Genomic DNA, 27,176 nt, shown 5'->3' on the forward strand with positions numbered 1-27,176 from the left:
GTATTGGAGCTGCTCTGCCAGTGGCCGTTCCTCCTGTGGGCACTGATGTTGCGGCGGTGGTGGTCGCCACTCAGTACGGTGCCATTTTATGCAAAGGAATGTTAGGGACCCGCTACTTACAGGTGGCCGTGATGTGGCTAGCAGGCTTGCACTTCATGATAATAAAGTACACTAATGACCTGTTGGTTTAATAAATGTGGCTGAGAAGCCTTAGATCAAGGTGCATGTTGTAGATGTGCGACCATGTCTGTTTTTTCCCTATTTGAATTCAGATTTTCCTCAAGAATTCTTAATCCTTTCAGTATTTTTTAGCAGCTGTTTGCTACAGAAGAAAATCTTTTTTTTGTGTTGTCTACAGTGCTCTCTGCTGACACCTGATGCCTGTATCAGGAACTGTCCAGAGCAAGAGACAATCCCCATTGCAAACGTATGCTGGTCTAGACAGTTCCTTACATGGACAGAGATGTCAGCAGAGAGCACTGTGGACAAGACAAAAAAGAAATTCAAAAAGTAAAGAATTTCCTCTGTAGCATACAGCTGCTAAAAAGTACTAAAAGGATTAAGATTGTTTAATAGAAGTAATTTACAAATCTGTTTAACTTTCTGGCACCAGTTCATAAAAAAATAATAATAAAATAAAAAAAAAAAAAGTTTTCCACTGGAGTACCCCTTTAATTTTGACAGCTTTTGAGATCACTTTTCGTCTTTCCTGCAGTGCCTAACAGTTAGCAGAATGGACACAAAGCAGGGACAAAGCACAGAGCCACTTGGATTGGGCACTGTTGGGAGAACATCAGCAGGGAGATGGGGCAGATAAGTATTGTTTGTTTTTTACTTTGTGTAGCACCTTCCTTTCCAGCTAGTAAATCTACTTGTTAGATCATTTGACTTTCTGACCCCCACCTACCCCTCAGCCAAAAGTTACCCATGGCGAACACAGAAATACTTGTACTTGTATGTTGCCAAGGTACATTTTGCTAAAAAAAATTTTATAGAATATAACACTCTGCTCTTTATTAGTGTAATCATTTGTCTAAATCTGAAGAATTATAACCACATAAAGAATACATCCCATATTTAATGTTAATCAATTTGTTGGAGACAAAAACTATTGGGATTTGCCAATAGCAACCAATCAGCTTTTTTTTTTTTTTACTTTTTATTAGTAAAACAAGCATACATGGAAAATAAAGTGCACAGCGGATCAACCATAATGACCACAGTTAACAATTGTACAGTAAGATTACTGCCAAAAGTTTTAATAACATATAACAACAGTACAAAATGCTCCTAACCAACCCACCATCCACATCCCTCCCCTATGTGTCTTCTTTCTTAAAAATTACTCTGACTAAGCAGATACAGGGCGAACTGTAAATTTAGGAAAGAGAGATTGGATCCTCCCTAGCCAGGTGTAATCACATATACCAAGTTGTCTGAAAAAAATGATGTCGTGTTCTGTGGATAATGTCTGTACATTAACCCCTTAAGGACACAGCCAATTTTTTTGCATTTAAATTTTTTCCCCCTTGCCTTGTAAGAGCCATAACTCTTTGTTTCCATCCACAGACCAAAATAAGGGCTCGTTTTTTGTACGACCAATTGTATTTTGTAATGACCTCACAAATTTTACCTTAAAATGTATGGCAAAACCAAAATATTTTATTTTTTTTTGTGGGAAAATTGAAAAGAAAACCGCAGTTCAGCAAATTTTGGATAAATAAATGTGGGTCAATACGATTAAAATGATACCAATGGTTACATGCTTTTCTATTATTGTACTTAACAAAAGAAAAGTGTTTTAAATTGCCCTATTTTGACCACCTAGCATCAGCAATTTTAGACTTTATTTTTTTATGATTATACAGTTCACAGTATGGGATTATTTACATTATATTTTGATAGCGTGGATATCTATGCATGCGCTGACACCAAAAATTTTATTAATTTTTTCTACACTTTTTGGGGTAAAATGGGAAAAAGGTATGATCAAAATTTTTATTGGCAGAGATTATTACATTTTTTTTTTATGTCGTCATAGAGGACTATTTATAGCAATCCTTAGATTGCTGATACTGTTCAGTGCTATGCATATCCATAGCACTGATCAGTATTATTGGCAATCTTCTTCTCTGGTCTGCCGGGACAGTGGTGTAGGCAGACGGAGGCACCTCCAACCACCATCTTGCTGCTGGTGATCTGATTAGCAATTAGAATGGCCGCCTTGCTGCAGATACTGTGATAAGTATCAATCATGGCATCTGAAGGGTTAATGGCAGATATCAGTACAATCGCCATTCCGTTCCTGCACTCGCTTCAAGTATAGGACGTAAAAGTACGTCCTGGTGCAATAAGCATCAGGATGTACATTTCGGTCCTATGTCCTTAAGGGGTTAATTAAGCTTTCATATGTTAATGAGGTTTGGTAAAATAAAAGCTGAGTTGTGATTAGTTGCTATGTTTTTGTCTGTCTAAAATCTGGCCAATGTTTTTTTTTTTTTTTATGCAATTTTATTTTTCTGAAAATTGTACATCTACTGAGACACAGGATATTTACATATTTTATTGCAATATAATACAAAATAAAATCAAAGAATAGGGTGACATTAAAGGAAGAATTGCTGAGATTTTTTTTATGTATCTTCTACATTAATTGCTCCTTTAATGCTTCTGGATCCATATACCTACAGTTCATCCTACAATCTGAACATACAAACTTCATCGCTGTGAAGTTGCTGATGATTCACAAGGGCTAATTTCTGAGTAAAGCATTTTCCACAATCTGGACAAGTATATTGCTTCTCCTCTGTGTGAATTCTCATATGTCCAATCAGCTCTGCTTTTAGAGTAAAACATTTCCCACATTGAAGACATGAAAATGGCTTCTCTACTATGTGAGTTTTCTGATGATCAATAAAATCTGATTTCATAGTAAAACTTTTCCCGCATTCTGAACAATAATAGGCCTTTACCCCTGTGTGAGTTCTCTGGTGTCTTTGAAGATTTGATTTCCTGGCAAAACAATTGCCACATTCTGAACATGAAAACGGTTTCTCCCCTGTGTGAATTTTCTGATGGTCAACAAGATGTGATTTGACAGTAAAACATTTTCCGCATTCTGAACATGAAAATGGCTTCACCCCTGAATGAATTCTCTGATGTCTAGTAAGATCTGATTTATTTTTAAAACTTTTCCCACAATCTGAACATGAAAACGGCTTTCCACTTCTGTGATTTCTCCTGTGTGCATAAAAACTTAATTTCTTTTTAAACTGTTTCCCACATTCAGTACAAGTAAATATTTTAACTCCTCTGTCACCTGTGACTTGTTGATCATTCTGTGACTCATCAGATGCAGATTCCTTGTGAATATTGGGATAAGAATATAGATCTCTCTTGTGAAGGACTGATACTTTATGAGTGTTGATGAAATTATATTGTGGGATATTGTTATATTCTGCTTCACAATCTGGAGATAAATGATGCTCCTCTTGGGTTTTGGTGCAGTCATCTGTTAGAAATAGAAACAAATTGAATTACTTTCTTCTGGATAGCAAAATAAGATATTGTATATTTCTACATAAAGGATAAGAAGTTCAATATATTATCCTACAGTGTTGATTCAGAAGAAGGCGAAACCTTCCCTGACATAACAGCCAGTTGTATCATTTAAGGTAAAATATGGAGTAATCCCTGGAAAAATATCCGTATCTCAGCAATATAGTAGGCATAGCTTTTTCAATAAATGAATGTACATGTCGGTATTTGTCATTAGAAAAAAACATTTGACATTTCGCAGGCTCTGGGTGTTCAGACCTCCACCGATTGATAAAACGCGTCACAGACTTCCTGCCTTTTCCATCGGGCTGCATGACACTTGCTCCATCATAATTCTATGGAGCTCACCTTGTGCAGTGAAATGGCAGGAAGCCAGGGGGTGAAGCAGTTAACTTTGCATTTCTCATAGTTCATTCTAATGATCAGTGGGGGGCTGAACACCCAGACCGCGATTTATCAAAATCTTTGACATGTCTCAGACCGCGATAGATCAAAACTTTGGCATAACTCTGCGATAGGTTAATATATTTTTCTAATAACAGAAACGCTAAGCTTAAGGTGTGAAGGACTATAAGGAAGCTAAAATAATTGGAACAGTAATTGGAAAGTATTTAATATATATATATATAGCTAGGCCTTGAGAGAACTCATAACTTGAATGTCTCTCCCCATTAATCCAAAATAAGGACTTGTCTTCTTGTTGTCCTTGAAGTGAATGTGTGCGCATTACTTCTATTTTTAGAAGGCTTTGTTTTTCCAAGTGTCTTCTGTTCAGTGGAATCTATTTTATTTAGCCCTTAAAGGAGTTTTCCAGGATTAGAAAAACTGCTGCTTTCTTCTACCAGCGCCACACCTGACTAGGGATTTTATAAGCCAAGCCAGACTGAAGGAGAGTTTACCCATCTGTAGACCGCTGTTTGGGGCTTTGCTCCTTATTAGTACAGAGCTAGGGTGCTGTCTGTCTTCAGAGAAGCCTGCCTCCATGGGACCAAAGTTTCTTCATGATGAGAGCGTCATGAAAAATATTACCCCTTATAATGTTGTATAAAATAAAAGAGGCAACCTGTAAATATGATCATGGTTCCGTAACCACAGAAATAATGACTTAGTAACAGGTCCTAAAATTTTAACTATGTTTTACATAAAAACACCAAAACGTTTTAGGGAGAACGGGTTTGACACTGGTTTGTGAAAAGTTCTCTAAAATTGTTACCACCATTAGCCTGAATTTCTAAAGACTACAAAACTAACTCAAGAGTTCCCCTTTACATGTTTGTAGGATATACACTAAGATAACACATCCTAAATCTGAATGAACTAATCGTATGAAATACTTTTGTCTTTACATAGTTGAATGTGCTGACAACAAAATCACACAAAAATTATCAATGGAAATCAAATTTATCAACCCATGGAGGTCTGGATATGGAGTCACACTCAAAATCAAAGTGGAAAACCGCACTATAGGCTGATCCAACTTTGATGTAATGTCCTTAAAACAAGTCAATATGAGGCTCAGTAGTGTGTGTGGCCTCCATGTGCCCGTATGACCTCCCTACAATGCCTGGGCATGCTCCTGATGAGGTGGAGGATGGTCTCCTGGGGGATGTCCTCCCAGACCTGGACTAAAGCATCCGCCAACTCCTGGAGAGTCTGTGGTGCAACGTGGTGTTGGTGGATGGAGCGAGACATAATGTCCCAGATGTGCTCAATTGGATTCAGGTCTGGGGAATGGGCGGGCTTAGTGTGAACCTGCTTTCATCTGTGAAGAGCACAGGGCGCCAGTGGCGAATTTACCAATCTTGGTGTTCCCTGGCAAATGCCAAACTTCCTGCATGGTGTTGGGCTGTAAGCACAACCCCCACCTGTGGACGTCGGGCCCTCATACCACCCTCATGGAGTCTGTTTCTGACCGTTTGAGTGGACACATGCACATTTGTGGCCTGCTGGAGGTCATTTTGCAGGGCTCTGGCAGTGCTCCTCCTTGCACAAAGGGGAGGTAACGGTCCTGCTGCTGGGTTGTTGCCCTCCTATGGCCTCCACCACGTCTCCTGATGTACTGGCCTGTCTCCTGGTAGTGGCTCCATGCTCTGGACACTACGCTGGCAGACACAGCGTAGTGTCTTGCCACAGCATTGATGTGCCATCCTGGATGAGCTGCACTACCTGAGCCACTTGTATGGGTTGTAGACTCAGTCTCATGTTACCACTAGAGTGAAAGCACCGCCAGCATTAAAAAGTAACTAAAGCATCAGCCAGGAAGCATAGGAACTGAGAAGTGGCCTGGGGTCATCACCTGCAGAACCACTCCTTTATTGGGGGTGTCTTGCCAATTGCCTATAATTTCCACCTGTTGTCTGTTCCATTTGCACAACAGCATGTGAAATTGATTATCAATCAATGTTGCTTCCTGAGTGGACAGTGTGATTTTACAGAAGTGTCATTGACTTGGAGTTACATTGTGTTGTTTAAGTGTTCCCTATATTTTTTTTGAGCAGTGTATTTAAGGAAGAGGCTTATTTTTCCCCTATCTTCACTTGGCTCTGTAGAATTTCAGTAACTCATGGCACTTTTAAATCCGTATTATCTCTTACATTTTCATTTTAAACTATTTAAAAATAAAATTTTCTCCAGAGATGTTTTATATCTTGAGTTATTCAGCCACAAACCTTTTTACACATAGCACAATTACTGGATTAAAGGCTTAAAGGGTACCTCTCAAAAAAACTTTTGATATATTATAGATTAATGTATGCAGAATAACTTTACAATTGCATGTTAATTAAAAATATGCTTCTTTCTATTTAATTTTACACTTTGAAGAAATGACCACTAGGGGTCTCCCTACCAGCCTGGCAGCAAGCATTTCAGACTCATGCTGGAGTCCTAAACACTACGAGCTGCCAGTCTGCTTTGTTCACAAAGGGGAACACTCAGAGCTGCCAGCCTGCTTTGTTCACAGCCTGTTTGGCTGTGAACAAAGCAGGCTGGCAGCTCTGAGTGTTTAGGACTCCAGCATGAGTCAGAAATGCTCGCTGACAGGACTGATCGGGAGAAATACAATAGAAAGAAGCATATTTTTCATTAACATGCTATTGGAAAGTTATTCAACATTCATTAATCTAAAATATATCACAAGTTTATTTGATGAGAGGTCCCCTTTAATGATAGATTGGTAGGGGTCTGACAATTGGGATCCCTCAAAAGTGCTATAAGGAGGACTTTAAATTTCTAATAAAATTTAAATGCTATATGAAATAACCGTGCCTGCTTAAAGGGTTACTGTCTTTTAGAAAAATGTTTGACATGTCAATAGTTTTGATCAGTCTGATATCCCGGCCTCACACTTTCTCGGACTCACTGCAGGAGACTCTATACACTATGGTGGAGCCTGTCTCCTGCAATGAGTTGGAATGAACGCAGAGTCAAGGAGTGAAGCACACAGCCATGGGCTTCTTCTGGCTGCATCTAGAGATTGTGGGGGTCTTAGTACTGAGATCCCAGCTGATCAAAACTTTGGACATGTCTGCATGACACGTCAAACATTTTCCAAAATTCCTAAATAGGAGAAAGACCTTAAAAGGATTATCCAAGATTAGAAAAACAGCTGTGCGTATCCAAAACAGTCCCACATCTGTCTTTAGGTTGTGTGTGGTTCCATTGATTTGAATGGAGCCAAGTTGTAATACCACACCCAACCTGAGGACAGGTGTGGTGCTGGTTTTGGAAGATATTAGCTTTGTTCATCTTATCCTGGATACTGCAATAGAGGCAAAACATAAAATTGTTCATTATTATTTCTCAGTGCTAAACAATATCTTGTCCAAAATGTGTAGGTGTGGGGAAAAAAATACCAAATGATCTCAACTGTCGAAAATGTCAAAAAATATATAAGTGCCATTTTTTTTTCTGCTGTTGGGTGCTTAGTGTAATCTTCTGTGTTTTATACACAAGGTAAATCTTAAACCAGTAAACAGCTAAACATACACAGAAAAAGACCTTCCCACATATTGATTGCTAGATGTGTTAGCCCATGTTCACACTGGCGAAAATTGGGCGGAATGTCTGCAAGCAATATTCCACACGGACATTTGGCTGCTGCAGAGTCCCATTGATTTCAATAGGATTCTGCTGCACTGTTCAAATGGCAGAATTTTCACGGCAGATACATCTGATTTAGATTCCGGCGTCCACAGAAAGAATAGTCAAGTCTATTCTTTCTGCGGACTCCGTGAGGAAATGCATTTCTGAGTGGTCCTAGCGCTGCCGGTTAGTTAAATGTGTGGACTGCTCGCACCTGTTTTTTGTGTGGACATTCCGCAAATTTTTCGCCCCTGTGAACCTAGCCTTAGGCTCAGGCTATGTTCACACGGCAGGATTTGTGTGCAGAATTCCGTGAAAGAATTCTGCCGAAATTTCCTGCCTGTTGGCTTCAATGGGATTCCGCTGTCCCATTCACACATTCTGTATTCTGCAAAATTTGAAGAACTGTCTTTAATTTTTCGGAATTCCAGAGTGGAATCCCATTGAAGTCAATGGGGCTTTGAATTTCACAAGAGTTCTGTATTTTAAAGGGGTTCTTTGGTGGAAAACTATTTTTTTTTAAATCAACTGGTGCCAGAAAGTTAAACAGATTTGTAAATGACTCCTAGTTAAAAAATATTAATCCTTCCAGTACTTATCAGCTGCTGTATGTTCCAGAGGAAGTTCTTTTCTTTTTGAATTTCTTTCAGTCTGACCACAGTGCTCTCTGCTGACACCTCTGTCCATGTCAGGAACTGTCAAGAGCAGCAGAGGTTTGCTATAGGGATTTGCTCCTGCTCTGGACAGTTCCTGACATGGACAGAGGTGTCAGCAGAGAGCACTATGGTCAAACAGAAAATAAATTCAAACAGAAAAGAACTTTCCTGTGGAGCAGCTGATAATTCATCTAGTACTTAAGATTTTTAAATAGAAATAATTTACAAATATGTTTGTTTAGCTTTCTGGCACCAGTTGATTTAAAAAGATTGTTTTCCACCACCAGAGTACCCCTTTAAGGAAACAGACATTCCATTGATATTTTGCTGCAATTCTGCCAGAATTCCAAAATTAAGTTCAGAAACCTTTGCTGAGCGGAATTTATGCGGAATTGCAGAAATTCCGCTGTGTGAACATAGCCTTACTTTATGGTCAATGTCTGCAGTGCCTCCAATGCTTGATAAGGTAACTGCAATTTAGGTTCATTATACCAGAATTATTTATTCATTAATAACATACAGGTTAGGAAGTCTATTGGATTTCCATTTCCTTCACTCAGGACAGTCTTTTGTGGCAACTGAATTCAGTACACACCCTATCCCATGCATTACACATCACTATTTATTCCCTTTTTGTGTTGGTAAACCACACCTAGGGGGAGACTGATCAAAACCTGTGCAGAGGAAAAGTTTCCTAGTTGCCCATAGCAACCAATCAGATCACTTCTTTCATTTTTAACAAGGCCTCTGCAAAATGAAAGAAGCGATCTGATGGGTTGATATGGGCAACTTTTCCTTTACACGGGTTTTGATAAATTCGGTAATTTGCATCAGTATGTAATGTATAACTTGTATACAATTTTATCATTTTCTGTCTTTAAAATTTTGATAGACTATGGGGGGATTTATCAAAACCTGTGTAGAGGATAAGTTGATGAGTTCCCTATAGCAACCAATCAGATCACTTCTTTCATTTTTGAGAGGCCTCGGCAAAATGAAAGAGGTGATCTGATTGGTTGCTATGGGCAACTCAGCAACTTTTCCTCTACACAGGTTTTTATAAATCTCCCCCCAATATATATAGAAAGAAAACCTGCTAAAATGGTTCACCAATCTACAGGATTTTGTACACTCTTTGTAAAATCTTGCAGAGAACATGGGGGGGAGATTTATCAAAACCTGTTCAGAGGAAAAGTTGCTGAGTTGCCCATAGCAACCAATCAGATCGCTTTCATTTTCAGAGGCCTTTTCAGAAGTGAAAGAAGTGATCTCAGCAACTTTTCCCATGGACCGGTTCTGATAAATCTCCCCTATTTGCTTCATTGTCAGCAGGTAGATGACTGAGGATCGGGTATAGTGGATCTGTTTCCTTACTGCAGACAGAGCAGTCGGGGTAACTACCGTATTTTCCTTACAGTTAGCGAGGCAGTGTGTTGTGCTTATTTTTTGGGACACATACAAAATATTTTACGCTCTTTTTATTCCACTTGTAGGGTACAGTTAGGTCAGTGTTTCCCAACCAGGGTGCCCCCGGTTTTTGCAAAACTACAACACACAGCATGCCCAGACAGCCAGTGTGCTGGGAGTTGTAGTTTTGCACCCTCGTTGGGCAACACTGATTTAGGTAGAGGTAGGGTAGAGAGTTTGCAGAAAATTTCCCACTCGGGAAAATCGTGGCTAAAACTTTCAACAGGAAACTCACTGCAAACTCTCTTCTAAATCCACTGGTGTGAACGTACCTTTAGGGTATGTTCAGATGAATGAATCCACAGCAGATTTTACGCTACGCATCCGTCAGGGTGCCTCAGAGGTGCCTGCTCGGAGCGGCAATATGAGCTGCTATGAGCAGACACACTACTGCAATGTGCGAGTTGATGCACATGCGCGGTGTACCGTATATACTCGAGTATAAGCCGACCCGAATATAAGCCGAGGCCCCTAATTTCACCCCAAAAACCCTGTAAAAGGTATTGACTCGACTATAAGCCTAGGGTGGGAAATACATCATCCCCCCCTGTCATCATCCAGACCCCCGTCATCATCCCCCCCCCTGTCAATCCAGTGGTCTTCAACCTGCGGCCCTCCAGATGTTTCAAAACTACAGCTCCCAGCATGCCCGGACAGCCGATGGCTGTCCGGGCATGCTGGGAGTTGTAGTTTTTCAACATCTGGAGGTCTGCAGGTTGAAGACCACTGAGAAGGGATTGACAGGCAGAGAGTTCACTCGAGTATAAGCCGAGGGGGGTGTTTTCAGTACGAAAAATCGTGCTGAAAAACTCGGCTTATACTCGAGTATATACGGTACTTGAACACATCACAGCTGCTCCCCTTGCTCCCTGAGCTAGGCCAAGAGCAGCCGCGATATGCCAGTTTACTACGCATGTGCGCGCTGACTCACACATCGCAGAGTGTCTGCTCATAGCGGCGTATTGCCGCTCCAAGCAGGCACATCTGAGGCAATCTGTAGGGGTTCTTCGGCGGCAGGTCCGCAGCGTAAAATATGCTGTGGATCCGCTCGTCTGAACATACCTTTAGGATAGGGTCACATTTTGCTGCAAATTTTGTGAAGCTGATTTTGCTACCCAGTGACTTTAATGAGTAGGAAAATACGCAGCAGCAGCAGCAGCAATATACGGCACGTGTGACCCTACCTTTAAACAACAGAGGGTCTAATATTTGGATGATGGGAGGAACTGTTTGGGTTTTTGGATTTTTTATTTCACCTAGAATTCATTTTACAATCTTAACATAGAAACAGCTTCAGCACTATGATGTTTTTGATGTTTTACAAGAGCTGATTTATAAGCAAAACATTTTTCACATTCTGGACATGAATATGGTTTTGCCACTATGTGAGTTCTTCGATGTCCAACCAGCTGTGTTTTTAAAGTAAAACCCTTTCCACATTCTGGACATGTAAATGGCTTCTCTCCTGTGTGGGTTCTCTGATGTCCAACAAGATTTGATTTTATACCAAAACCTTTCCCACATTGTGCACATGAAAATGGTTTCTCCCCGGTGTGAGTTCTCTGATGTCTAACAACGTGTGATTTCCTGGTGAAACATTTCCCACATTCGGAACATGAATATGGTTTCAATCCTGTATGAATTTTTTGATGGTCAACAAGATGGGATTTGACGGTAAAACATTTCCCACATTCTGAACATAAGAATGGCTTCACCCCTGTGTGAATTCTTTGATGTCTAACAAGATCCGATTTATGGTTAAAACTTTTCCCACATTCTGTACATAAAAAAGGCTTCTCATTTCTGTGCGTTCTCATGTGTGCAGAAAAATTGATTATAGTCTTAAAATGTTTCCCACATTCAGAACAAGTAAATGTTTTACCTCCCCTGTGACCTGTAACTTGTTGTTCATTCTGTGATTGATCGGATGAAGGTTCCATGTAACTAGTAGGATCAGAAGACAGATCTCTGCTGTGAAAGGTTGAGGGTATATTTGTGGTAATACAATGTGCTCCATAAGTATCGTAATAGTCTGCTGTATAATCTGGAGCTAAAAGGAGATGTTCCTCCAGGGTTTTGGTGCGGTCATCTGTTAGAAATAAAAACAAATGTAATTTGTTTTATGTGACATTGTATGTTCCTAATTGAAGCTTATTTTTTTCATTTAGGTGATAAATTTTCCTTTTTCCATTTTAACACAAATATCAAATGTAGCAGCATGTAAAATCGGATTTAGAATTGTAAAAAAAAAAAAAAAAAATCGTAAAGATGAACTATAATAGTTCTATGTACCCATATAAGAGCTCTCCCTGATTCTGTCACTAAGGAAAGCACAACAGCTCCTATGTAGTTTTATATGATCTGTATATGGGTTCATTCACAGCAAATTTCGACTGCCTTACCCCATTCCTTTCATTGTGAAGTCATGGGATGTATCAAGAGAGGCATAGAGGATTCTTTACTGTAAGAGCAATGGAACTAAGGAACTCTCTGCCACATGATATTGTGATGTCTGACTCAATAAACAAATTCAAGGGGGGGGGGGGGGGGGCTAGATGTTTTTCTGGAAAAATATAATATTCCAAGTTAAGGTTTAATGACAAAAGACTTTAATCTAGGAAACTATTTGCCATACTGGTCAGGAAGGACATTTTGTAAACACTCCTCTTAGCATTTGTAAGAAGTACTTTTAGCTAAGGAATAGGGTAGTATTACACCAGTTTATTCGTATAGGAATATATAATAGTAAAAGATCCCCATCTGTCAACAGTTTTGAGCCATGTATTGGGCATTGGCCACAACAAGTCTCAGTGGAAGGGAAGGGGGACTGTCGGGGGGTGGGGGTTTGGGTGGCCCATCATAATGAAGTGCTCCGTCTTCCAGGCAGCCTTAATCTGGCCCTGGGCATTGCTATTGTGCTTCCACAGCCTCTCAGTTTTGAGTGTGTCAGCAGATAAGAACCATTCGGCCTATCTGGTCTGCCCAATATGCTGAATACTGTCAACAGGCCCTGGCCTTATCATATATGAAGGATAGCCTTATGTCTAGCTGTAATATCACAGTCAACAGAGACCACAACATATGAGAGAAGAGATCTTTTTTTTTTCAACTCCATCACCCCCTAAACCCCTTTACCTGAGCAATGCAATCATAAGGGTGCCAATGGCATAATAAGGACCTTCAGGTCTGCCAGCTTTGTACATCTACTAGTCTCTGCTAGACATATTGCAGGTTATTACAGGCATACAGAGCATTGCATGTTTAACCCCTTAAGGACGCAGCCCTTTTTCACCTTAAGGACTGAGCCCTTTTTCGCAAATCTGACCACCGTCGCTTTACAAATTAATAACGCGAAAGAGTTTTTTCGTGACATATTCTACTTGATTTTGGTGGTAAATTTTCGGCGCTACTTGCATCCTTTCATATTAGAAATGCCCCACAAATGACCCCATTATGAAAACTGCACCCCCCAAAGTATTCAAAATGACATTCAAAAGGTTTGTTAACCCTTTAGGTGTTTCACAGGAATAGCAGCAAAGTGGAGGAGAAAATGTTTTGAGTTTTTGAATTTTTACAAGGGGTAAAAGGAGAGAAATCTTCCTAAAATGTGTAGCCCAATTTCTCTCGAGTAAGGAAATACCTCATGTCTGTATGTCAAGTGTTCGGCGGGCGCAGTAGAGGGCTCAGAAGGGAAGGAGCGACAATGGGATTTTGGAGAGTGAGTTTTTCTGAAACGGTTTTTGTGGGGCATGTCGCATTTAGGAAGCCCCTATGGTGCCAGAACAGCAAAAAAAACAAAAAAACACATGGCATACTATTTTGGAAACTACACCCCTCAAGGAACACATCAAGGGGTACAGTGAGCCTGAAAACCTCACAGGTGTTTGATGACTTTTTGCTAAAGTCGGATGTGGAAATGAAAAAAAAATTTTTTTTTTCACTAAATTGCTGGTTTTCCCCCACATTTTATATTTTTACAAGGGGTAATAGGAGAAAATGACCCCCAAAATTTGTAACCCCATTTCTTCTGAGTATGGAAATACCCCATGTGTGGACATCAAGTGATCTGCTGGCGCACTACAATGCTCAGAAGAGAAGGAGCACCATTGAGCTTTTGAAGACAGAATTTGGTTGGAACAGAAGTCGGGGGCCATGTGCGTTTACAAAGCCCCCCCCCCGTGGTGCCAGAACAGTGGACCCCCCCACATGACCCCATTTTGGAAACTACACCACCCACAAAATTTAATAAGGGGTGCAGTGAGTATTTACACCCCACTGGCGTTTGACAGATCTTTGGAACAGTGGGCTGTGCAAATGAAAAATTACATTTTTCATTTTCACGGACCTCTGTTCCAAAAATCTGTCAGACACCTGTGGGGCGTAAATGCTCACTGTACCCCTTATTAAATTATGTGAGGGGTGTAGTTTCCAAAATTGGGTCATATGTGGGGGGGGGGGTCCATTGTTCTGGCTTTGTAAACACACGTAGCCTTCAATTCCGGACAAATTTTATCTTTAAAATCCCAATGGTGCTCCTTCTCTTCTGAGCATTGTAGTTCACCCGCCGAGCACTTTACATCCACATATGGGGTATTTTATTACTCAGAAAAAATGGGGTTACAAATTTTGGGGGGCTTTTTTTTCCTATGTTTCCTTGTGAAAATGAAAAATTTGGGGTAACACCAGCATTGTTGTGAAAAGTTTTTTTTTTTTCATTTTTCCATCCAACTTTAATGAAAATTTGTCAAACACCTGTGGGGTGATAAGGCTCACTATACCCCTTGTTACTTTCCGTGAGGGGTGCAGTTTCCAAAATGGGGTCACATGTGGGTATTCATTTTTTTGCGTTTATGTCAGAACCGCTGTAAAATCAGCCACCCCTGTGCAAATCACCAATTTAGGCCTCAAATGTACATAGCGCGCTCTCACTCCTGAGCCTTGTTGTGCTCCCGCAGAGCATTTTACGCCCACATATGGGGTATTTCCGTACTCAGGAGAAATTGCGTTACAAATTTTGGGGAGCTTTTTTTCCTTTTACCACTTGTGAAAATAAAAAGTAAAGGACAACACCAGCATGTTAGTGTAAAATTTTAATTTTTTTTACACTGACAGGCTGGTGTAGCCCCCAACTTTTCCTTTTCATAAGGGGTAAAAGGAGAAAAAGCCCCCCAAAATTTGTAACGCAATTTCTCCCTATTACGGAGATACCCCATATTTGGCCCTAAACTGTTTCCTTGAAATACGACAGGGCTCTGAAGTGAGAGAGCGCCATACGCATTTGAGGACTAAATTAGGGATTGCATAGGGGTAGACATTGGGAATCACTGGCGTAGAATACCCCTAACAGGGTGTCTCCAGCTGTTGCTAAACTCCCAGCATGCCTGGACAGTCAGTGGCTGTCCGGAAATGCTGGGAGTTGTTGTTTTGCAACAGCTGGAGGCTCCGTTTTGGAAACACTGGCGTACAATACATTTTTAATTTTTATTGGGGGGACAGTGTAAGGGGGTGTTTATGTAGTGTTTTACCCTTTATTATGTGTTAGTGTAGTGTAGTGTAGTGTTTTTAGGGTACATTCACACGGGCGCAGGTTTACAGTGAGCTTCCCGCTAGAAATTTGCGCTGCGGCGAAAAATTTGCCGCAGCTCATACTTGAAGCAGGAAACTTACTGTAAACCCGCCCGTGTGAATGTACCCTGTACGTTCACATGGGGGGGGGCAAACCTCCAGCTGTTTCAAAACTACAACTCCCAGCATGTACTGACAGACCGTGCATGCTGGGAGTTGTAGTTTTGCAACAGCTGGAGGCACACTGGTTGGAAAACCTTCAGTTAGGTTCTGTTACCTAACTCAGTATTTTCCAACCAGTGTGCCTATAGCTGTTGCAAAACTACAACTCCCAGCATGTACTGATCGCCGAAGGGCATGCTGGGAGATCTAGTTATGCAAAAGCTGGAGGGATCGCAACTACAACTCCCAGCATGCCGAGACAGCAGTTTCAGCATGCTGGGATTTGCAGTTTTGCAACATCTGGAGGGCTAAAGATAGAGACCACTGCACTGTGATCTCCAAACTGTGGACCTCCAGATATTGCAAAACTACAAATTCCAGCATGCACAGACAGCAAACAGCTATGCGGGCATGCTAGGAGTTGTAGTTTTGCAAGATCGAGTGCTACAGTATAGAGATCACTGTGCAGTGGTCTCTAAACTGTAGACCTCCAGCTGTTGCAAAACTGCATCTCCCAGCATGCACGGTCTGTCAGTACATGCTGGGAATTTTGCAACATCTGGAGGGCTACAGTCTCAGACTGTAGCCCTCTAGATGTTGCTAGGCAACTTACCGGCTTACCGGAGCCATCCTTTTCTGCTGCACGACATGCCGCCCGTGCCGATCACCGCCGCCGATCCCGTCCTGCAGCTTCCACCGACGGGTAAGTGGATCTTCGGCGTTCGGTCCCCGTTGTTTCCCGTCCTGCCCCGCCTATTGTGGGTGGGCAGAACGGGGAAAACAAAAGTAAACCCCCCGCCCCTGATCTGCTATTGGTGGTCGCGTCTAGACCACCAATAGCAGAGATAGGAGGGGTGGCACCTCTGCCACCTCACTCCTATCGCTTCAGGGGGATCGTGGGTGTCTTAGACAACCGCGATCCCCCTTATATTCCGGGTCACCATAGACCCGTATGACCCGGAATCGGCGCAAATCGCAAGTGTGAATTCACTTGCGATTTGCGCCGATCGCCGACATGGGGGGGTCTGATTACCCCCCTGGGCATTTGCACGGGGTGCCTGCTGATCGATATCAGTAGTCACCCCGGCCTGGTCCCCGCCCGGCGTGCGGCGGGGACCGAAATTCCCATGGGCATACAGGTACGCCCTGGGTCCTTAAGACCCAGGTACAGAAGGTGTATCCATACGCCCTAGGTCCTGTACGGGTTAATGAGCCGAGTAGAGTAACTCTGCCCCGTATCCAGTTTGGTGACAGGACCTAAACCGTAGTTTACTACTAGCTGGGGTACGGGAGCGCACGGTTTCCCCTCTCCCTGCCGGATCCGGCAGCTGTACACTGTAACCGTAGTGTGAATGCAGTCTTAGTGATGGTGGGGGCAGCTGACTTTAGTATAAGGTTTATGCACACTTAAATGTTATTACATTAAACATTATATGATTGGTACTATTATAAGTTCACTTTGGCACAGCACCTGAAGAATCTTTCAGCTCAAAAGTCCCAATAGTTAGATTGGAAAGTCTTACTCAGATGGTACCTGGTCCCCACTAGAGTTGGGGATATCTCCCTCAGCCTCTCTATGCTTCCCAGGATGCCAGCATAGGGAAACCATGCTTCACATATGATGGGGCTGCCCCCATGTGCAACGCTTTTGGATTTATTATTGTATTTATTTATTATCTCCAACAAAAATAGAGAAACATGACCGCGCATCCACCATTTGTATTTTAATCTACTTGCTTCTCAGCATAATTTAAAAAACTAACAGGTTGTTAGTATACATTTTGATCAAAAAGTACAAGCCCACTCGCCACGTCAAGGCCACCTAGTCAGAGTGAGTCCCTAACCTAACACTGGCGTAGCGCCGGGCAGCGTCCACTGCCTCCACAGTGTTTCTCTATTTGTGTTATTTATTACTTGGTCACTAGGGCTAATCTGAGGAAGAACCCAGAGCAAGCATTCTTAAAGGAGAAGTCCGGAATAGGAAAATTATCGTCCATCCTGTCGGCAGTAAAAAAATAAAAAATAAAAAAAACACTTACACACCTACCTTCGCTCCCCCGGTGCCTCCGGTAACCGGCTCCGGCCTCCACCGCCATCCTCTTCCTGGTTACCGGTGGTTGGCGAGTCATACTGTACTCAGCCAATCACCGTCCGCAGCGAAATCCTGACTAGGCCGCCGATAGGCTGAGCGGCAGTGGGACGTTTTTGGCCCCGGCAGCAGGTGCTGATGTAGTGAAGGATTGTGTGTCTTAAAGCGTTCTCACACTGCCGCTCAACCAATCGCCGACCGAGACTGAACTTCGCTGCGGCTGGTGATTGGCTGAGTGAAGTATGACTCGCTGACCACAGGCAACCAGGAAGAGGATCGTGGCGGAGGCTGTAGCCGGTTACTGGAGGCATCAGGGGAGTGAAGGAAGCTATGTACCTGTTTATTTTTTTTTACTGCCGGCAGTACGGACGATAATTTTCCTATTCCGGAGTTCTCCTTTAACCGGTCCAATACTGATACAACCAGAGGAGTTCAAAGACATATCTATTTTATCTTTCTGGCTGTCAAGATTGCCATAGATGGAAAACTCAGTCTGTCCCTTTGCATTTCGTCAAATCCAAGCTGAATTGGATCATGGCTAATGATAAATTAACTAGTCTTAAGGATTCACATAAATCCTTCAAAGCAACTCGGCAACAGTGCATAACTTATTAAAGGGGTATTCCAGGCCAAAACTTTTTTTTTTATATATCAACTGGCTCCGGAAAGTTAAACAGATTTGTAAATTACTTCTTTTAAAAAATCTTAATCCTTCCAATAGTTATTAGCTTCTGAAGTTGAGTTGTTGTTTTCTGTCTAACTGCTCTCTGATGACTCACGTCTCGGGAGCTGTGCAGTTCCTATGGGGATATTCTCCCATCATGCACAGCTCCCGGGACGTGACATCATCATTGAGCAGTTAGACAGAAAACTTCAGAAGCTAATAACTATTGGAAGGATTAAGATTTTTTAATAGAAGTAATTTACAAATCTGTTTAACTTTCCGGAGCCAGTTGATATATATAAAAAAAGGTTTTGTCTGGAATACCCCTTTAAACATCCAATAGTTGTCTGGTACCGAACATCTATAAACACATTTGCATCTGCTGTGGCACCCCAGTCATCTGGTGCACAGCCGCCACGTCCCCTCCATTCATGACTGCCCTAGGCTTCCATGATTGTAACGCTGCAGCGCCGGCACGGAGACCACGGGGGGGGGGGGCTTGGCGGACGGTTCCCCCGCGATCAGACAGGTTATCCGCAGGTTTTTGGATAGGGGATAACATGTCTAGGGGCAGAGTACTCCTTTAAGTGTTCCTGAGACCCCTACTACAAATATATATTCTTCTCTTAAAATTGCATTAACAAAATAAGTAATTGCTGTAGAGTCTGAAGAATGAGAATATAACTATTTAAAGTATTTAATAGTCATCACTCACCTGGGCTGATGTCTACAGGAATTTCTTCCTCTTTACACTGCTGGATAACTACTTCATATATCTCTTCATCCCTTGACATAACTTCACCTTTAATAGTTGTCAGATATTCAACCTATTTTGCAACGCAGAACAAATAATGAACAAAACATTAATAGTAGATAGAACAACAAACAGCACAACCTGCAACTTGTAGCATAGACTTTCAACCTGCTTATTGAGCTCCACTTAACTCCACAAAGGCATCACTGTTCAAAAATGTAAATATGCAGGGAAGTAGCACAAAAAATAAACAGTTCATATGTAGTGCCCAATAGGGCAATCACTTACAGATCCATCGATATTTCGGACGCGACGGCGATGACTAAGGGGGTCCGCCCCCAAAACGCCTTCGCGTCCATGGCTGGGAGAGTCAGACAGAGGCAAAGACTGCAGCATTTCGTGTCTGTATCTACTATTTAAGAAAGTTTGTTATACTACGTTTTAATGAAGTAAAAGAAAGAAACGGAATATCCCTGGATCCGTAAGTGATTGCCCTATTGGGTACTACATATGAACTGTTTATTTTTGAGCTGCTTCCCGGCATATTTACAATTTCAAAACATTAATACCCTGTAACTACCATGATACAATAATAAAAGAAGTCAACACCAATCTAAGTAGGAACAAAAATAGAGATACAGAAACACAGCCGCACATGCACAATTTGTATTTTGATCTATTTGTTTCTCAGTATAAATTAAAAAAACTAACAGGTTGTTAGTATAAATTCTGATCAAAAAGTACAAGCCCACTCGCCACGTCAAGGCCTCCTATTCAGAGTGGGTCCCTACCCTCTTTCATAGCCAGCACTCCACTCCACCCATTCGGCCCAGGCGTTTTTATTTGCAGGAGACTGCATATGGGATTCCTCCTAACATTCCTCCAGCCCTCTGGCAGGGAGCACATGGTAAGTGTTCATGCTGGTGTGGTTCTCTGTGGCAGTCATTGTTTCTGTGATGCTTTGTCTGTGGGGTAGTGCGGCCCAAAGCCAGGGGCTTGGTCGGGCAGCAGTGGGGCTGCCTGGCCACTGGGTCGTTCCCCCTGTGGGCGTGGTGTCTCGGAGGCAGTAGTCGCCGCCCGGCGTTACGCCAGTGTCAGGTTAGGGACCCACTCTGACTAGGTGGCCTTGACGTGGCGAGTGGGCTTGTACTTTTTGATCAAAATGTATACTAATAACCTGTTAGTTTTTAAAATTATGCTGAGAAGCAAGTAGATTAAAATAAAAATGGTGGATGTGCGGCTGTGTTTCTCTATTTGTGTTGTATAATAATTTACAGCATTTGGTGGCATCTCGGCTCCATCGACCTGATCATCCTCCAGGACTTCGCTATTTTCCTCTGAACAACTCTGTGGAATTGTGGAGGGCTCCTCTGGTACATTCTTTATAATGGATTCCTCTGTAGATGAAGCAAACACAGTGTTTTGATGGTGAGCCACTAAATTTCTCTCTACTTTACAGCCTAGGAAAGACTCCTCTTACTTGATACGGGGGGCTGGTGCTCCTCCATCACAATGTCTCTGTATAGATCCTTATGTTCTTCTAAATAATCCCACTCCTCCATGGAGAAATAGACAGTGACGTCCTGACACCTTATAGGAACCTTAGAAATGCAAAGATAGAGATTAATTGAGAAAACCACAGACTAAGCAACAGAATATAAAGAAAAAGAAATACAATTATTATTACAACATAAACATAAAAAATGAGCATAAAACACATTCTATAGTAAATGTCAAAACTATTTACAGGACAAGTGATTTATCTATTGTACTGTAAATAAAATATTTTATTTTTTCATTTAGGAATTAAGAATAACAGCTCCCAAAATACAAAACATAGAATTGATACGTCAAGCGCAACCCCAGAAGGTAACTGGGCCAAGTATATTACAATAAGTGCAGAAAAGGGTGTACACGAGGTAAAATTCACACGCTCCATCCATCACAAAGATCTGCCGAGACTATTCTTAAAAAGAAGTCTTGGGGAAGGGGGTGCACAGAGCTTGTAAAATCGATCATTGTTTTAAATGGATAATATATTAAAGTAAAATGCATTACCTTTCTGGGCAACCAGGATTTATTACCAGTGAAACTGGATCATATCTATTTGGTTAAGAGTCTAAACCAGTGTTTCCCAACCAGGGTGCCTCCAGCTGTTGCAAAACTACAACTCCCAGCATGCCCGGACAGCCAAAGGCTGTCCGGGCATGCTGGTAGTTGTAGTTTTGCTACAATTGGAGGCACCCTGGTTGGGAAACGCTAGTCTAAACCCTCTCATGCCTACAGCTTACATGATGGCAACTCCCAAGTTATCTCTGCAAAGTCGAACAATCTATAATGGAGGTGGCAAGAACGACTGGTACCATCAACTTTGCACAAATACCCTTACTACTTGACTGTGCCGCGCACACCAAACAGCAGCATAGAGCTTTGTAAACAATGCTGCTTTAGCTTTAAGATTCAGGCTTGACTTTCCAGTTCGCACTCCTTGACCATAGTTAAATGGGAGAGCTGCCAGCATTCCAGGGCACATTTAAAGGGGTACTCCACTGGAAACCTTTTTTTTTTTTTTTTAAATCAACTAGTGCCAAGAAGTTAAACAGATTTGTAAATAACTTCTATTACATGGAGACATAAGCTGGCCCTACAGAGACACCATAGGAACTTTAAAGGGATGTTCCACTGGAAAACATTTTTTTAAATCAACTGGTGCCAGAAATGTAAACAGATTGGTAAATTACTTCTATTAAAAAATCATAATCCTTCCAGTACTTATCAGCTGCTGTTATGATCCACAGGAAGTTTTTTTTCTTTTTGAATTTCCTTTCTGTCTGACCACAAGTGCTCTCTGCTGACACCTCTGTCCATTTTAGGAACTGTCCAGAGTAGGAGCATATTCCCATAGAAAACCAATCCTGCTGTGGACAGTTCCTAAAAATGGACAGAGGTGTCAGAATGAAAGGAAATTCAAAAAGAAAAGAAATTCCTGTGGATCATAACAGCAGCCGATAAGTACTGGACTGATTAAGATTTTTAAATAGAAGTAATTTACCAATCTGTTTAAATTTCTGCCACCAGTTGATTAAAAAAAAAAAAATTCCAGTGGAATATCCCTTTAAACTTCCTATGGTGTCTCTGTAGGACCAGCTTATGTCTCCATGTCTATGGGATTCCCCTCTGCACAAGAATACTGGAGGCACCCGCTTTGGTCTAAATGGTGCATGGTCTGTGAATGCACAAAGTACTCTCATTCATTTTATTTTTTGCCATGTTTTGCGATACCCATGGACGTATAGTACTTTGGGGGGCGGGGGGCACATGCCACCACATCATCTCCCTGTGGAACATCTCTCTGGCATGGCGGCCTGTTGTCCATGACCTTACACCCAAAATATAGTGGTGTCTCCTATCTTCCAAGTGACCAGTATATTCCCTGATGGGTTAGTCTCACCACTGGCCTATTGCTCTGTTTTTTCTACATAAGTGTAAACACACACAAACATAGATGTAATCCTATACTTAGAGGTGTACTCGTTTCATCTATTCAGGTCATGTACTCAGGCTGTTTGATCAGCCTTGGCTGTTTTGATTCCATACAATGAGCATTTTTTTATTGTATGGATGCCACTTACCTGTGCCTTCTTTGTGTCTCTATTTTGCCGTTACTCCCCAGTTTATACTGGTTTGTCCTGTTTAATCAGCTTTTTTATTCCTACATATAGTCTTTGACTAGGTTCACACTGAGGAAGGAGATTACAAGTGTGCCCAACGCCGACTGAATCAGTTTGTATTAGGATAGCGTGCACACTGCCCTCCCCATAGACAGAGATGTCTGCGGCACGGATTCCGCCTAAAGAATGAGCGAGTCCAATCTTTTAGTGGCAGAAATTCAGCGGCTAAAAATGTCTGCTGTGAAATTCCGTATTGTGTACTGAGCAGAGGAATACCATTGCCAGCAAAGGGGTTCTGCTGCACCAAAATTTCCGGGTGGAATTCTGGTTTCAAATTTCACTCAGAAATTCCGTACTGTTCTTGGTAGACACTAATACTGAATAATATGTGCATACTCTTTTCTCTAATGCTTGGTGACTCAAATGGACACTAATACTAAGGCCGCCGGGTTAACATGGCAGCATGTCAGTGCGGAATTCCACATGAATCTTCCGCAGAGACATTCTGCAGCAGAAGAGTCCTCTTGATTTCAATGGGATTCTGCTGTTCTGTTCACATGGCAGAATTTCCCAGGCCACAACATCTGCCATGGAAATCCTGATTCCAGCGTCCACAAAAATATTGAACACGTTCAATGTTTTTGCGGATTCAGCAAGGAAGTGCATTGCCATCTATGAGACGGCGCATTTCTGAGTAGTCCTAGTGCCGGCCTGTTCTGCGGACACTCTGCTGTCTGTGGAATGTCCACTCGGAGATTTTCCGTGCAGACATTCCACCATGTGGATATAGCCTAAATACAGGTTACTTTAATGCCAGGTCAGCCTTTTTCTCACCTTTCTGCCTCTTCCTCTCTTTATTCGATTCTTACTCATGTGTATTTGTTTTAATTGTGCATCAGTTTTTTTTTATGTCTCGCATACTATTTGGGTCCAGAGAGAATTCTATATTTCATTCATATATATATATATATATATATATTTTTTTTTTTTTTTCTTGTTTTAAAAGGGAGTCTACTACCAGTTTTGTGAAATTAAACCACTGGTATTTCTGAATAGAAGATGTTATAGTGTACTGAACGCTGCCTTTATTATATTTATATTTATTGTCCAGGAAAATGATTCTGTTTTCTTTCAATATGCAAATTATCTCTTTGGTCCTCTATATCTCTAGGAGACACCTCCACCTATAGTCATGCCTGACCTAGAAGAATGAGAAGGCGTAGATGGGAGGGGTCTTGGCGAGCATAACAGTACTCCTCGAAATACTCCCAGTGCACCAAAGAGCTTGTTTGCATACTGAATTAAAAAAAATAAAAAATAAAACACATTTTACTTAACAAGGTCACAGCACATACATCAAGATACAAAAAAGGTAGCTTCAGTATTGGTTTAATTTCACCAAAACGGTTGGTAGACTCCACTTAACTGCAATAGGAGACAACAAAGGATATAGACAGATTAAGGGGGCAAGTGAAAGGAACTTTTTATGTGCAATTTTGAAATTTGGTGTTCTCTTATGGGTTCTATATACAGAAGAGATGTAAGGTTATCAAGCAGCTTAAATGGGTTATCCAGAGCATAACTGAAACAGCACCAAACCTGTTCTCAGGTTGTATGTGGTACTGCAGTTCATTTTTATTATAGTAAATGGAGCAAAGTTGTAATACCACACACAACCTGAGGACAGGCGGGCTGCTGTTTTTTGAAGAAATTTGCTCTGTTTTTTTAATTGCTGAATAAACACCCTTTAAGTTGGCTGCTGGTCTATATTTTAAGAACATAACTGTTAACTGTAAAAATGACGGTGTATGAATACTGTTGTGTTATAGAATCTGTGATGTTCCTAGGTTGTTAACTTGTGTTCCCTTTTCTATAACTGCAGATAGAATTGTACAAATAGTATGTAGTTTATTGACAATACTGATGAACCATTCACTTAGGATAAGCCATCAATATTGGTGGGGTCTGGCTCAAAGCAGCACCAAAGAGCTTATTCACTCTGGTGAGCTCCATGACAAATTCATTAATTACAGCACTATGTAAAAAAAAAGGACTCGGCGACTCACCATGCTGCAACAGGCTTCTCTTTATTCCGAGAGGTACCCCTGGGTACACATCAGGGCAAGGGAGGGCAGGTGGAGAGGCAGGGGGTGCTGATAGGACTGTGCGGTTTTGTTCCGACCTTGCACTTCTTCAAGCTACATGCACCAAACAGGGCCATGCAGCTTAAAGAAGTGCCAGGTCGGCATGAAACCGCGCAGTCCTACCAGCATCCTCTGCCTCTCCACCTGCCCTCCCTTGCCCTGATGTGTACCCAGGGGTACCTCTCGGAATAAAGTGAAGCCTGTTGCAGCATGGTGAGTCGCCAAGTCTTCTTTCCTTTACGTAACATTGCATAGACTTGCACTACTCGCAGCACCACCTGAGCCTGCTTGTGTGAATTCCGGTCAGCATTAGTCACCTGCTTTTTCACTGCTCAGCCATATAACGGTGGTGCCAGATCCACTACTTCTTTTTGGATATTCATTAATTACAGTCCTGGCAGACCGGAGCACCTTGGCAACCCATCAGCATCACGGAATCACATCATGTGGGCACAAGTTAGTTTACAGGGGATCTCCGTTCTATTTTCAAACCACCTAGGCACCACAGTCAATATTGACTATGGCATAGGTGGTGTTAAATGGACAGAATTGGAGTTAGAAATTACATCTGACCACTGTGGCCCCCCCGCGATCTTATGTACGGAGCCATGGCTTTTCCCGGAGTGGCGCGCCAAATGCCCCCTCCATATATCTCTATAGGAGAGCCAAAGATAGTCGAACAGCTCTCCCATAGAGATATATGGAGGGGGCGTGGCGGCCTCCGCTTTGGGCAGGAGTCGTGATGTGCCACTCTGGGGGAGAGCAGGGGCTCCGTAAAGGAGATCACAGGGGGCCACAGCAGTCACCCCACCCTGTGATCTAAAACTTATCTCCTATCCTGTGGATAGGGGATACATTTTCCCGTACTTCTAGGCATGGGACTTCTTCTTTAAGGTTTGTTATTTTTATTGCGGAAGCCCGGGCAGCATTAAAAAACAAACACTTAATAACCCTGAAACAGACATTATTAATTATACCTTCCTTGTTGTTACTGTTACTGTCCCTGTACTCACCTCTCCAGTCAGCAGCTCGGTGATCTTGTTGGTGATGACTAGGATCTTCTGAACATTGCTTCTCTTATTCTTCAGTGATGGAGACAATGTGATGGGGGTCTGGTGCTTGCTCCATTCTTTATCCTTATCAAACATCTTCTTCGTCAGTATATAATCCTGTGCAAGAGAAAAGGCATTGATTTCCCTTTATACATCTTCTTATTAACGGTCTCACACCAGCTTATAGCAGTGTTTTCCAAACAGGGTGCCTCCAGCTGTAGCAAAACTTCAACTCCCAGCATGCCCGGACAGCCCTTTGCTGTCCGGGCATGCTGGGAGTTGTAGTTTTGATACAGCTGGGGGAGTTGTAGTTTTGATACAGCTGGGGGAGTTGTAGTTTTGATACAGCTGGAGACACACTGTTTGGAAAACATTGCCCTATAGTTACGAAAGATAAAAGTGACCCCATGTGACACAATTCCCATAATCCCTCACCTCTCCAGTCAGCAGATGGATTATCTCCAGGGTGAGGTTTAGTATCCTCTCTGTGATTTTACTATCCCGGTCCATCTTTTCTGCATCATTGAGGAGAAGACTCATATCTTGTAAAAGAGACTTCTACACTTCAGGAGCCTGAGGGGGAGAGGAGGAGTATGAAGTCGGAAATATAAGTACATTATAATATTATAGTGGAGACATAGATTTTTATCCCCCCTCCCCCATAAAAATATAATAATAAATACATTATATATATATATATATATATATATATATATATATATACATATACATTATATAGAATTTTTGTCATGCCCATACATATTACATACTGTTTAGACCTGTGTTTTCGAACCAGGGTGCCTCCAGCTGTTGCAAAACTACAACCTTCACCAGGGTGCATTCAGCTGTCTAGGCATATTGGGAGTTGTAGTTTTGCAACAGCTGGAGGCACACTGGTTGGAAAACACTGGTATACATAAAGACTCACAACTATATAAAAGTGTTCCATTTAACCCTGTATTATATAAACACACACACACACACACACACACTGTATACAATAAACATGTCTATACACAGATATTTATATATCCCATATTTACATCCCAGTAATATATATACACTCACACTCTGTACACTGTATATAATATATACACCTATATAACATAACAATACACACACACACAAATATAAAATATATGTACACACAAAGTATATCTACACCTTTTATGGCATGCAATGAGCCCAGGACATAGCAACAATGAGTAAAAGTCTCACACAATGGCCACCTACTTATCTGCACCTATTACATTCCAGCAGCTACAGGACCTGTGTGACATCACGGTCATGTGATCAGTCACATGCGATAGC

At 41.8% G+C, this 27,176-nt stretch overlaps 1 protein-coding gene across 1 annotated transcript in view; it reads right to left on the reverse strand.

Annotated features, from left to right (window-relative positions):
• Positions 1-1,146: 1,146 nt before the first annotated feature.
• The window catches only part of LOC130283195 (oocyte zinc finger protein XlCOF8.4-like), a 71,333-nt gene continuing 45,303 nt past the window's right edge, over positions 1,147-27,176 (reverse strand). Inside the window, exons 10-16 of the mRNA XM_056532399.1 lie at positions 25,827-25,982; positions 20,479-20,599; positions 20,274-20,395; positions 18,960-19,071; positions 11,037-11,853; positions 4,458-4,555; positions 1,147-3,511 (exon numbers count right to left, since the gene is read on the reverse strand). Of these exons, the coding sequence (XP_056388374.1) occupies positions 2,697-3,511; positions 4,458-4,555; positions 11,037-11,853; positions 18,960-19,071; positions 20,274-20,395; positions 20,479-20,599; positions 25,827-25,982 (2,241 nt within the window). The 3' untranslated portion in view covers positions 1,147-2,696. The remainder of the gene's footprint in view (positions 3,512-4,457; positions 4,556-11,036; positions 11,854-18,959; positions 19,072-20,273; positions 20,396-20,478; positions 20,600-25,826; positions 25,983-27,176) is intronic.

The sequence above is a fragment of the Hyla sarda genome, chromosome 7 (genome assembly GCF_029499605.1).
Source record: "Hyla sarda isolate aHylSar1 chromosome 7, aHylSar1.hap1, whole genome shotgun sequence".
Taxonomy (NCBI): Eukaryota; Metazoa; Chordata; class Amphibia; order Anura; family Hylidae; genus Hyla; species Hyla sarda.